We start from the raw sequence: 14,134 nt of genomic DNA, 5'->3' as shown, positions 1-14,134 counted from the left end.
TGCTCAAGTTAAAAGAAGAAGCGAGTACAGAAGGGAAAAAAAATCAAGGCACCATATTGAATGGCTTGCATCATCCGGACACGCCAGTTCAAATTGTTTTTGGCGTTTTTAGGGTCCTCGTTGGAGATGTCCTTAATCAACTAAACTGCTCAAGCTAAAAGAAGCAGCGAGTATAAAAGCGAAAGAAAAAAAATGCACGCACTCCATGTCAGAGTGGTAGTATGTGATGTTGCAAGCTGAGAACTGCAACATGCACGATTCAAAGAAGCCTAATATCTTTTGGATTGATTTGAATTGCTTACCATATATGTCACATGGTGACCATAATATCTGAAAAGCAGAATATAAACAGGTCCGGATTGCTTTCCTCAGGCGATGTGGTGCTAAAACTTCCTGCATGCATGTACGTCGACGGAAAAGCGATTCTGTAACATTGGAAACACGAGCCTGCGGATGAGTACAGCGATCTAGGATTTCTTAGCCCAACAGGCCCACAGCGGAAAATCAGACTGTTCCAATGATTTTTAAGTCGCCTCCCTGGCCGTTTGATCAGCCAGATTGCACCATTGGATCCCTTTCTATTCAAGGTTGAAAAAAGCGGTAGGCGTAAGCGAGACGGTTGGCCTTCGCCTAGTGCCTAGGCAGTGCCTAAGCGTTCTAAGCGCGGCCTAGGCGGTAATATAGTTTTTAGTATTTTGTGATTATTATATGGGTATTGATATTAGTTAGAGCATATAAATAAGTTAATTATCATCTAATGTCATTAGAATGTAACTCGTTTGCCATATCAGTGCAGTATGTGGCATGATTTCTTACTTGAGTAGGTAATTCCTTGCTTGCCCTGCCTGGAGCTCCATTTATGCCCTAGGCGAGGCGTTTGGCCATTGCCTAGCGCCTAGGTATGCCTAAGCGCCTCCTAGGCACTGCCTTTTCCTACAGAACTTCTGTTAACTAGTGTGAATGGTCAACACGCACCCGATCTTCTCCTCACAACGCACAACAACCCCCTTCTCTCCTTCGATCTCGAAACACCTGGAGCAACCGGCAATGCTTCACCGAAGCGACAAACATTGGCACGGCAGAGCTCCATGGCAGCACCCAACACCGCCGGCGATGCTCCATTGAAACATCGGCCGCTCGACGAAGCTTCATCGCAACCTCGGCGGCCCCCGGTGAAGCCCATTGCAGTACCGATGGCACCCCAGCGAAGCTCCATTGCAACACTAAATGACCTCAATGAAGCTTCATAGCAACACCGGCCCCCGGCGACGCTCCATCGCAGCGCCGGCGTCCCGACACAGCGGCGCTCCCGATGATGCTTCAATGCAGCGCCATCAATGCTCCATGCAGCACACAACGGTGTCGACGATGTTTCACCTCAGCACCGCGACGACGCGGCGGGCTCCATTGCAGCACCGTGACGGTGCCGCCAGCGGAGCTTCACTGCAACGGCACCACCGTGCGTTGGTGCTCCCTCAGAGCATCTCCAATAGGCGACGAACGCTCAGCGCGCAAAAAACAGCTTTGTCGCGCGCCCATCGTCTGGTTTGGCGCGGCGCGTAGCGCTGACTCCAGCAGCCGCGCTAAGATGCAGCGCGCAAAAATGCAGCACGCGCGCTCATTTTTACAACATTTTCGGAAGCATAGATAAATATTAAGATAATAAAAAACGATAAATTGCATAGATAAAAAATGATACAAAGGTATTTTACATCGGTGCAACTAGATAGATAGTTTGAAAGCATAGATAGATAAAACTACGGTGCAACTAGATAGAAACTACTACGGCATACATAGATAGAAACTACTCCAAGTCGCTACCATCATCACCATCCTCGTCGGTGTTGTCCGAGGTATCGAGCCATATGTCGTCCCAACGTTCATCGTCTGACGTGAAGATCGACCTCCCACCTGCTTCAACGATATCGCACTGCGCATTCGCCAATGCCTTCCGCCGACGCCGGTCCGCCCGCTCCTCGCGGCGCCTTGCCGTCCTCTCCGCCTAGTAGGCACGCTCGTCGGCGACGTCCTCCGGGTGGCGACGGCGCCACTTCGCCATGGCTCGCTCGTCCTCCTTGGCGATGAGGAGGCGGCGGCAGCGCCGAGCGTGGTCGGCACGGTCCATGTCGGTGATGAGACGCGGCGGAGGGGCGACGCGTTGTGCATGCTCGCGCGTGAAGACGTCCCGGAAGTTCATCTGCGACCGGGGCCTATCCAAGCGCCACGCCGCCGCGTGGTACGCGCGGGCCGCCTCGTACGCGCTCCGGAACGACCCGAAGCCGAGCCGGACGTCGCCGGATCGGATCTCGGCGGAGTACCAGCCGTTGGGGCGCTCGCGGACGCCGCGGTGGCCCGAAGAACACCAGCGGCGCGGCGGCATGGTGGCGCGGTGGTGGCGCGGAAAGCGGCCAAGCGGCGAGGTGGCGAAGCGGCGAGGTTGCGAGGAGAGGGCGTGTGGCTGTGTCTGTGCGCGTGGCGAGCGCGGCATTTTATAGACGCACCAAATCTATCGCGCCGCGTGCCGCTTTCTCCCCCGCGCGCGGTAAGTTCCCGTCACCGCTGGAGCGCGCGGAACCAACCGACGTATGCTAAAACCAAATTTTACCGCACGGGCGCGCCTTTTGCCGCACCTGTTGAAGATGCTCTGAGGCACCGGCTGGCCCCGTCCAAACTCCATCGCAGCACCCCGTGGCTCAGCGAGGCTTCACTGCACAGCGCCATCACCGGGCGGCGGGCTCCATTGTAGCACAGCGACAGCGCCGCCGGCGGAGCTTCACTGCAACGGCACCACCGCAGATTGGTGCTCCATCGCGGCACCGGCTTCCGCCGTCGAAATTGCAGCACCTCATGGCTCGGCGAAGCTTCACCGGCGCGGCGGCGACGAGTGTATGCTGCGACACAGCACGATGGCGACGGGAATGCTGCGACTCAGCACGCGGCGGTGATGACGGCGTTGGCGGATGCTTCGTCGTCTATAGAATAAGCGGCCGCCATTGCAGCCCTCCCTGTGGCACGCGGGAGCTTCGCCATGCAGCACGCAATGATATGTGGAATTGGCCGGCGTTGCCTCTTCCTTGCAAAAGCAGGTGGCAGCAGCCCACGCGAACTGATAGTTTTCAGTGTTCGCTCGTCGGTCAGAGTTGCAAATGAGAGAGGGGAAAAAAGAAGGAAGAAGATGAGGAGGGGAATGAGTGGAGGAGAGAGCGTTCGAGGGGATAAGGTGGGGATGGAAGCGGTGGCTGAGCGGGGCACGTGGCGCGCGTACGAGGCGGCTTAGGGCATCTACAACGCGGGCTCTTAGCCCAGGCGCCAGGGTCTCTTTCCCGGCCGTTTCGCTCGATTCCTGGTCGATCCCAGGATTTCCGTTGGCATCGATGCCTCTCCTATCGCCAGGCGCTTGCGCCGTTATTTCCCGCATGCACCTGTTTTCACGAGAGTATGAGGCTAGATCGACGCTAAAAAAATCAGCTAAGCGCTCAACCTGGAGGTCCTGCGTTGGAAAGGCAGACTCCTCCACTTATGCTTCTTAATTAATCCTTTTGTTTAATGATGCAAGCGCCTAAGCAAGCGCCTCTGCGTTGAAAATGCCCTTAAGCCTTCCACTATGTGCCGGATACCATACTTCTAAAAAGTATGCCACGCAGGCATCGATGCCAAGTGAAAAACTTTTGGCACCGTTCTCACAGCGTGGGATAGTTTGGCACTATCTGCAGACTGACCCACATGTACTATAAACAAAGGAAAACAAGTCAATCAACCAACTACCAGTGTCTTCCTCTCGTACGCATGCCCATTTTTTATCGCGTTAATGAATTTGGCGCCGGAGCAAGTGCTTGCTCCAATGCCCTGAAATTTTTTTAGGGCACCGAGTTGGCAACGGAGGGCATCGATGCCAAATGCATGAAATCTGAATTTGGCACCTCTCTTTTAGCCTACATAGTGGAGGGCCTTACAGAGCCAGAAAATTAACCGGTTTAAAGCAAACATTTTCCAATTTTGTCACGTATGACCCGTTTCTAAACTCATCATTATTAAGTAAACTTTTACATGCAGTATGCTACTCCCTCCTTTCCATAATATAGTGCGTCCGCGCTTCCTGAGATTGAAACTTTGACCGTAAATTTAACCAATGAGACCAACTGCGGTGGGAGCAAAATTATACCATTGAATTCATATTTTCGATATGAATTCGGTGATATAATTTTTGTTCCCACCGTAGTCGGTCTCGTTCATTAAATTTACGGTCAAACTTGGATCTCGAAAAATGCGGACATACTACATTGTGGAATGCAGGGAGTTCATCAGTCCATCCACTGGAGAGTGTTACCGAGCTCATGTACGTGTATACATATGTATGCGCATGCCTGCGTTCCTTAGGCCCTGTTTGTTCCAGCTTCGCTTGGATTTTAATTAGCTATGGATTCGCTTTAGCAGAATCAGCTTCGGCATTGAAATATACTTTGAGATGCTTCAGAAAATTGCACCAAAAGTAAAACCCAAATCCAGATTCAATTTCACTGGCGAAGAATAGAAATCGGGGGGTGTATATATGTGCGTTGGGTAACATAGTGTCACTATTACGTTGACAAACTATAAGATCTACCTGTGAAATACAACACAAAATGCAGGATCAACAATCAGAACAAACTCGGGAGACTTGGGGCGGAGGGATAGAGCATAGGCCAGCAATGGTGCGCCGCCATGGTCGTCTACTTGGCCAGGCACCGTCGCACCGATGCTGACGCGAGTGGCAGTGGGGGAGTAGGGCGTGTTTGCAGTCAAAGCTAGAGTCAAGATGGCAACACGACGCGCATTTTACTTGCGAAGCCACACGCACGCGTGCGTGCGTGCGTGCGTGCGAGCGTGTGTGTGCGTGTGCGTGTGCGTGTGTGTGTGTGTGTGTGTGTGTGTGTTTTGAGGGCGAGTGACATGACTAGGGCTCGGCTAAAGGACATGCCAATAGGGAATGCCAATACGTGAAGCGTAGCATAGCGCCTTTGTGCTGAAGCCCTCTGCTCGAACCTGAATTCGGTTCTTGGGTTAATCAAGCATGAATACCAAACCAACTGAACTAAGTATCTGCCTTATAATGGTATCTATAAATGGGGCGGCAATATGTCAGACATCTAAAAAAACCATTTCGTTTATGTCTGCAATGCAGCCGTCCCGGTCTTCGGCACGAGCATTGTTCTTCTATGTGGTAGAAACCGCCTGAGCTGAATAAAATTCCAGTCACCTAGGTAATGCCAAACATAGAATTCTCATAAGTTATTCTACCCCAAAAGAAGATATCAAACTAAGTACTAGCCGTGAATAAATATGCCGGCGCAGCAAAAAAGAACAAGCAAGCACACCATGTCGGAGTGTGGCTATGTGATGTTGCAAGCAGATACCGCGGCATGCAAGATTCAAACTAGCCATGTTTGTTTTCTTCAAGTTTGAGTCGCATACCACGTGTGCCACATGGTGATAACCCTGTCCATGAATCAGGGTATAAGCAAGTCCCGTTTGCTTTGCTTAGATGATGTGGTACTAAAACATAGCATGCATGCGTGTTTCTTTTTCATTTTCCCTTTTTGATTTGAGAACGGCATGCATATATGTCTACTTGAATGTAACTAGGAACATTGTTCCTGTAGGTGGGTATACAATTGGGCCCTTCATTTCTGTAAAAGTAATAGCCCTTTGTTAGCCTAACAGGCCCACAGTGAAACACAAGACTTACTCTTTTATAGAAGAAAAACAAATGTTTCTAAAAAAAAAGCTTGTCTCAAAAAAAGAAAGAAGAAAAACAAATTCCATAGTGAGGGCTTTCCAGGGTTTACCTATCCTTCGGCAATCTACCGCCAAAGTCAACCAAATCATGTCGTTCTTCCAGGGTTTCTCAGCGGGGCAGGAGTCTAGGCTTGATAGAGGTGCTCTTGTGTCTGCTGCATGGCTGAACCTCCTCTAGTCGATGTAGGCGGCGGTGCCGGAGAAAAGAGAGATGAGATCTCGAAGGGCCTAGGAGAACAAGTTGATACGGGTGATAATCCAGGGCACGATCGGGTGGTAGTGGAATCTGAAAGAACAGGGGTGCAACAGTGATGAAGATCACTTTGAGAGAGAGAGAGAGAGAGGGAATATGAGTGGGGATCTGAACCAAGCTTAGAAGATCGATTTAAGGGCTTCATCTTTGTAGGGAGGAGGAGATTGATCACCACTTTTCCGAAGAACTCGAGGACCTGATTAAGGAGGTGAGGTGGTTAGCCATATTCAAGAATAATACAACCTGCAAGGCTGCAACTTTAGTCATGAAGCCATGTTTAGTAAGTTGTGGGCGGCATGGTCTACGGCTCAAATGTTAACCTTCTTGAAGATGGGTCCATATCTTTTCATAGTTCAGTTCAGCTGCTTGGCCAACTGGAAGAGAGTCATCGATGATGTTGTAACATAGTTTGTCATGCAGTTGTGGTCATCCAAGAATATGATGGCTTTACCCCTGTCAGTGACTATAAATTGGACAAAAAATGCGCAAGTTAAAAGAAGACTCGAGTAAGAAAAGGAAAAAAAAATACAAGCACTCCATGTCAGAGTGATAGTATGTGATGTTGCAAGCTGCAACATGCACGTTTCAAAGAAGCCTAATTTCTTTTTAAATTGTTTGGATTGCTTACCACATGTTTCATGTGGTGCCAAGCATGCCTAGAAAGCAGAATATAAACAGCTCCGGTTTGCCTTGCTCCGGCGATGTAGTGCTAAACATCGATGGAAAACTGACCACGTAATATTCGGATCAGGAGACTGCAGAGGAGTACAGCGATCTAGGCTTTTGTCAGCCCAACAGGCCCACGGCGGAAAGTCATTCTATTCGAACGTTCAGAGATAGGGGAAAAAATCAAGCCCAAAAGAAAAGCAAACTGTAGAAATCTCACTAAGGATAGAAAATCATTGATTAATCACTGGGTCCAACACATGCAGTCCACTTTACATGCATATTTTTAGAGGATACATGCATTTTTTCTTGACGTCCACTTTATATGCGTTTTTGGTGGTCGTTGCAACATGCATGTACGTGTATATGTATGTACATGCATGTGTTCCTTATTCCGTATTCCTACGCACACGGTCCCTGCGAGAGATAGAGATCTGAGCCGGGGATTGTATAGTATGCGCGTCAGGGTGGCATGTCACCTTTACCTTCACCAAGCACTACGAGGAAGAAAAGCTTCCATTCCATGCATGTCATAGACTCACACGTTTCTCCAACCGTTGCGTGTACAAAACACTATTTGATCGAATTTAGCTAGCCCTGCAGACTAAACGTGAAATGCAACACAAAATGCAGAATCAACAAGCACAACACCGGGAGGCTGAAAAAAATATATGGACGAGTGCAAGGGAATAAATACGGTTGGGCTCTAAAGGAACTGAGCATTGGGGTGGCTCTTGCAATCGCTTCCCCGCGCCACGGGTGACGTGACTCGCTGGCGACCAGTCTAGAAAGGGTGGATTCTGAGCCGACAGTCAGGCACGTCCTCCGTGGGGAAGACGATGCGTCGAGAGGGGGAACTACAATGACATGACGCAATGCCTCGATGAATCGTAGCATAGGAGGTGTTGGTGCCAAACTCTCTACTGGTGTGTGAATCCATGTTTTTGACTAATCAAGTGCGAAAAACAAACAGACAAAACTGATTATCTGCCTTGTTAATTTTTCTCCATGTTGTTGATGCCCCTGTTTTTGATTCAGGTGTTGTCCTTGTCCTTCCATGTGGCATAAATCAACTGAACCGAACAAAACTTTCTATGCAGCATTTGAGAACTACAATGACACTATACTGTTTGTAGATGAATCGCCGCATAGCAGGCCCTGGTGCCAAACTCTCTGCCAGCACATGAATCGGGGTTTCTTTTGTTAACCCGGTATCAAAACTAGACTGACCAAACTAAGTATCTGATTTATACATTTTCTCTATGTGGTGTGTAAATTGGGGGCGGTGTGTTAGGCGTCTAAAGCATCTTCTTGCTTCAATCTACAACACAATTGTCCCCGTCTTAAGTTCGGGTGTTGTTCTTCTATGTGGTAGAAATCGACTAAACGAAACAATTTTCTCTATCACATGTGTAATACCAAACAAGAATGCTCATAAGTTATTCCATCCCAAAACGAGATGTTTAACCGAGTATTGGCCGCAAGAAAAGGTTGGTGAAGCATACAAACAAAAAGCAAGCACACCATGTCGGAGTCTACAACATGAACCCTGGTTATTAGTGTGCATTGGTAGTGTGTATGGACTATTAAAGTTTTTTCATAAAAAAATTAATTAAGATTTCGCCCCACCTTAAACATTTTTTTCGTCCTCCGCCTCATAATGTGATGTTGCAGGCAAGATGACAACAAGATCAACATGCGCCATTCAAACAATCCATATTTGTTTTTATCAAGTTTGAGTTGCTAACCACAATCTGTCCCATGGATGAGGATATAAGCAGCTCCGTTTGCTTTGCCTAGATGATGTGGTACCAAAACATAGCATATGCATGTACGTTCCTTTCTCCTTTTTTTTTGAGAAGAGGTAAATACACTTGGAGTTTTAGAACTTGCACACGACGGTCAGTTTGATACACAGACTGCTAAAATACATGATCTGGTCATCCAACTTGCGCGTGCGTGCAAATACTGTCACATGTCCCGTACACGGGCGTATCCCGTGCTTGGCTGCCCACTACGACATGTTTTTGCACGTAACCCCCTCATCTTTTTTATTTACGGAAAAATTAACAACTGGTCGGTCTCACATGTCAGTATAGAGCAAAATTTAACATCAAAAAGTGTGTTGAACACACGCCCAAGTTTAGCCAACAACCGGCCAAGCCACTCCAACCAAAGCATGTATATGGGTAATATGGGAAAACTGTGATTTACTTTACTATAACAAAGGAGCTCATGTAGCAGAAATGGGCTCCTGTTTGTAAATTAATAGATATGTAGTATGTAAATTATAATCTCAGTAATAAAGTTATTTTGAAATATTGTCCATGTATTCTTTTAAAATAATAATTAAAAATTGTAAAAAATGTTTGTATAATTATAACACAAATATTCATAATTGTAAAAAAAATCATTTTATGAAATTTGTGGAATATGTTTAAAAATATTCATAATTAAAAAATGTTTGTATAGTTGCAACTGTTTGTTTTAAAAAAATATGTGGAGCAGAAAACGTTGTTCATGTATTATTTTAAAATAATATTAATAAACTGTAATATGATTGTTTAATAAAAATGTAAATATTTCTAAAATTACTATTCATAAGTATTGTTTTAATTATACAAGAATTTCAATAATTATACGCATATTTTTATAATTTAAGGTTTGTATAAGTAAAAATATTCATAATTTAAAGTCTAAATTGTTGGTACGAACATTTTATCATGTATAATATGTAAATTATATATTGTTTTTAAATATAAATCATGATTAAAAATTATACACAAGTGATTATTCATAAATATTTAGTAAATGTTGTATTCATCCTTTTGTATAATTAGTAAATATAATTGTTTTTGTATTCATTAACTTTTTATTTAATAAACATTTTAAATGGCTGTATTAACTAAATATATTTTATGTAACACACAAGTGTATATTTAATAAGCCGTTGACTCTACATTATACTTGTATTAAGTCACGTCATGACTCATGTGCACGGGACATATTTAGTTGATAATCCCGGATGTTTTCAACTTTTCATTATAAGTGCAATTGTATCTCATTTTAGACACAAAAATGTCCCTAGCTATTGCATTGGTCGGGTCCTTCGTCTGCCTAACTGAGCTAGCTAGTCCAATCCCCCAGCACCCCGCTTCTGTATATGCCTATTTGGCCCTCACATGAGCCCTTTATTCCCTACCAACGACGATTTTTTTCTGCAAATAAAAGAAGGTGAGGATGTTTTACACAAGAACATGTCGCACGGAGTGCCATCTGTCGCTGACAGTTGGCCTTCTCCATGCCGGCGTGCCAGGCAAGCACGGGATATATGACTGTATTTGCACACGAGCGTATGTTTGATGACCAGAATCACGTATTTTACATGTTTGTGCACCAGACTGACTGCCGCGTGCAATTCTAAGACTCTCGGGTGTATTTACCTCATTTGAGAACAACCGTCTACATGAATGTACTAGGAACCTTGGGCCTGTAGGTGGTTAATAGCAATTGGGCCCTTCATATCGGTAAAAGAAATGCACCTTCATTAGCCCAACAGGCCCACTGTAAAAAATCTGAACTCCTCAAACGTCAAAAGAAAGAAATGTTATCTGATGTCAGATTCAATGTCAAAAAGGAAAGGTAAACAATCTTCAAATAAAAAAAGGAAAAGGAAACAAAGAGTACAAAAATGTCAGGAACTCGGCCGACACAATGTTGTGGCGACGTGCCGTGTGAAAGGTAAAATGTTGTACATTACTACTTTTATATGACCTATGAGCTACTAGCGACTAAGAGCATCTCCACTCGCGCCCCCAACAGCCCCCCCAAGGCGAGTTTTTTCACGCTGGCGCCGAAAGAAAACCCCTGTCGCGCTCCCAGGACGCCGAATTCCGCTGACTCGGCCTATATTTTGACCCGGCGATCCCAGACCGAACCGAGCGGAGGTGCTTGGGGGCTTCGGTGGAAGGAAACCCGCGCCTGGGCCACCACTGGCAGGCGAAAAAGCATCTTGCCCGTCAGATTCCACCACTGGGGGGGGGGGGGGGGGGGGCACGCCGATTTTTTTTGCCGGTGCGCCCCAAGCTGCTTTTTCACGCCCCTGGGGGCCGAACGGCTAGAGATGCTCTAGTGTCCAGTCATTAGACATCATCACTTTTCCTTCAAAAAATTAGACATCATCACTAATTAATCACTGGTAAGTTGTGTAACACATGCACCCTTTAGCTTACTTAGCTTAGCGCGTACTTCACATGCACTTTTGGATGGTCGTTGCAACATTCCATTCTTCACGTAAACCAGCCACGACACACATGTGTAAAGTATATAGTATATACTAACTTTCTTTTGACGAGTAATTACGTTCACCAAACGTAAGACATTACAAAATATATATACTAATTTGCACGTACTGTAATAATTAATTAATTGTCACAAGAATGTTGCTGATTCTATGTGTTCCGTGCAGATCAAGCGAGAGATGGAGAGATCCGCGTTGGGTGGCATGTCACCTTTACCTTCACCAAACGTAAGACCGCAACGCCATCAGCCACACGTTTACCCAACCAATGCGTGTAGAAAAACACCATTCGATCAAATTTAGCTAGAGCATGCACCATGCACAGCCTAATCGTGGAATGCAAGTAACCAGAAACTCGAAAAGGAGGAGAAGCAGTACACAGCTGGCTTCTGGCATATTGTCACTATCCGCAGCACTCTATCAGGCCATGCCATTGCCACGGCAACCGTCCTTCTATTGTTCGATCACATCACCAATCGGCAGCTAAGCTAATTTCATTTTCCCACGTAATAATTAAATCAAGTGATCTAATGGAAAAAATACTCCCTTAGTTCCTGGATATAAGTCTTTTTAAAGATTTCAATATGAACTACATATGGGTGTATATAGACGCAATTTAAAGTGTAGATTTACTCATTTTGCTCTATATATAGTTCATATTGAAATCTCTAAAAAAAAGACTTATATTTAGGAACGGTGGGAGTAGCTTTTATTTTGAGCCAAGCTGTTGGCTAGAACTTGTCTACTTGTCTTCATACAGTGCTGAGATTAATTAGATACTATTTCATTATCAGAAAATGATTAGTGTACACTAAGGCGGAAATAAAAGCTACTAGAATATTGTTTGGAAAAAATAGAGTCTGCTCTATGTTTCAGCAAATGCGACACGTTTCACTAAGGCGGAATATTGGGATTATTCTTTCGCCACATTGCTGAGTGCGAGACATTCGTGGTGATTTTGTCGTGTAGGTGCTCTAGGAGTCTAGGTATTATTATTGTTTGAGAAAATTATGATAGTATATGCTAGTGTAAAAAGATTGTTTTTTTGTCAGGGAGAAAACATGCGAATGCTAACAAGCAGGGATCAATAATAAATTACTTGAAATTATATTAGGTTCCTTGTTTGGTCAGTCAAGAAAGAAAAATGATTGGGAGGGGCCAGAAAATTATTAAATTAAAACTAGATTTGGTTTCTTGTTTGGCCCCTCCCAATCATTTTTCTTTCTTGACTGACCAAACAAGGAAGGATTGGGAGGCAATCAGATCAGTGTTGTGCACCAGGAAGCGAACCATGGATCCCCTCCCTCCCTCCTTCCTCGCCTCCTCCCCCTCCTCCCCTCCTTGCCCTAGCCGTCCCGCTCCCTGCCCTGACCTGCTGGCCGGTGCCCGGTCATCCCCCTCTCCGCTTGCAGGTGCTCTCTCTCTTCCCTCCCCTGGCTCCCCGCGGGTGGGGTTCTCCCCTCTGTCTTCTCCGCTGCCGGTGCTCGGATCTCGTTTCTGGGCCCTTGCGTCTGATGAGGAGGATTCGCGGTCGTCGGTCCCTTCCCTCTGTGGTCCCGTGCCTTGTGCTGGGGGGGGGGGGTGGTGGTACCTTCCGCCGCTCCTCGTCCCCGCAAGTTCGCTCCTGGTGGCCGGGGCCGGTCGGTGGCCACGTCTTCGTCGGTCGATGGCTGGATTCGGATCTCTCGGCGGCGGCGTAAGTCTGGTGAGTTTGCTGTTGCGTCACCTGATCTCGTTGTCCTGGGCAGTGCGCCTGATGGGGAGCTTGGTGGCCTCCCATCCCCCTCTCCTGCAGCCTCTGCGGCGGCCTCGTCGCCGGCGGCGGCGACGGCGGGGTCGCTGGTGGCTTCGTGTAACCTAGATCTCCATTTCTCCGCGGTGGCCATCGGGCCGCGGGACGTCCCCTCGGGTGGGCTTGATGGGCCTTGCGGTTTGCCGTTGCCCAGTGGGCCTGCCTCTCCTCCCCCTCTTTCGTCGGTGGCAGATTTCCCCCCTGTGGTCCCGTCCGGCCCAGTTGGGCCCATCGTCCGGGTTCCTGCTCCTCAACCTTCTTTGGCCCATGTGGCGAGTCGGGCCCAGGTGGGCACGGCTCGGGCGGGCTATTTATGGATCCCCCACGGCTCTTCCTCCCCTTTGCTAGGGTTTCCGGCTTCCGCTTCCGATCTGCGCCGTCACCGTCTTCCCATTCGTCGCCTCATTAGATCCTCCCCACCTCCACCCCTCCTCCTTCCTTTTGCTGTGGTGCTATCCATGGACAAGTCGCGGGGCTCTTCCTGCGAGGCGCTCTCGGGCAGCAAGCGACGCCGTGAGGACTCCCCTTCCTCCGCGGTGGATCTGGAGCTCGAGGCTTCGCTCCGTTCCAAGTTGGAGGCGGAACAGGCGGCGCGCGAGCAGGTGGCTCGTGACCGCGAGGCTCGGGCTTCGGGTCCGGAGTGGTCGCAGCGCTCGGAGAGGGTTGGTGTGCCCGGATCCGGCCCGTAGGGCTCTGGATCTGGCCATTCTCTCTCTCCGGTGCTGGACCCATGGGAGGCGGCGGTGGCCTCTGGCGGTGGTGTTTCTTCGTCTTCTGCCTCCCTTCCTGTTCCGGGAGTGGGCCGAGGTCCATCTGCTCCGTCGCGCCCTCCTCCTCCTCGCTCGGTTGGGGTTGGTGCTGGTGCTCGTCCGCCGCCTCGGTCCTTCGCGGGGCCGGCGCGTCGGCCGCCCGGTCCGGCCTCTGGGGCGCCCCCTTTTCCGAGGATGGGGGATGGGATCCTTCCTCCTCCTCCATCGCTTCCGCAATCCCGCCCGTCCTCTGCTTCTCATAACAACCCCTCGGCGCTCACCTGCTTCACTTGTCACAGGCCTGGCCATTTCCAGTCTCGCTGCACCAACCCTCCCTTTTGCCTGATTTGTCGCTTTGATGGTCACCTCACGGTCAACTGCATGGCTAGGCAGAAACCTCCCGCGGTCATCCAGTTCGGCTCGGGCCTCCCCGGTTGCGCCTTTTTCGCCTTCGACGGTGACCTGCCTGTCCGAGAGGTGGCACCTGCTCTGTCTAATGCTGCGATTGTTACAGTCAAGGATCAAAAGATTTCGCCCCAAATTCTTCTAGAAGGGCTTCGCATTTTGGATGAGGCTGGATGGGACTGTCAAGTTGTGCG

The 14,134-nt window shown here is 48.2% G+C and overlaps 1 protein-coding gene across 1 annotated transcript; it reads right to left on the bottom strand.

The window, feature by feature from the left end:
* Positions 1-1,654: 1,654 nt before the first annotated feature.
* LOC125547479 (uncharacterized) lies at positions 1,655-3,177 on the bottom strand. Its single transcript, XM_048711338.2, has one exon. It carries the CDS (start codon positions 2,486-2,488, stop codon positions 2,003-2,005), a length of 486 nt encoding a protein of 161 aa, XP_048567295.1. The 5' UTR covers positions 2,489-3,177; the 3' UTR covers positions 1,655-2,002.
* Positions 3,178-14,134: the final 10,957 nt, after the last annotated feature.

This window comes from Triticum urartu, chromosome 3A (assembly GCF_056163025.1).
Source record: "Triticum urartu cultivar PI428250 chromosome 3A, HENAU_Tu73, whole genome shotgun sequence".
NCBI lineage: Eukaryota > Viridiplantae > Streptophyta > Magnoliopsida > Poales > Poaceae > Triticum > Triticum urartu.
The sequence above is the reverse complement of the archived record's forward strand: the minus strand, read 5'-3'. Positions and strand labels throughout refer to the sequence as shown.

Coding starts and splice junctions, on each gene's coding strand:
- LOC125547479 (XM_048711338.2), bottom strand. CDS start 2,488: ATGCCGCGCTCGCCACGCGCACAGACACAGCCACACGCCCTCTCCTCG.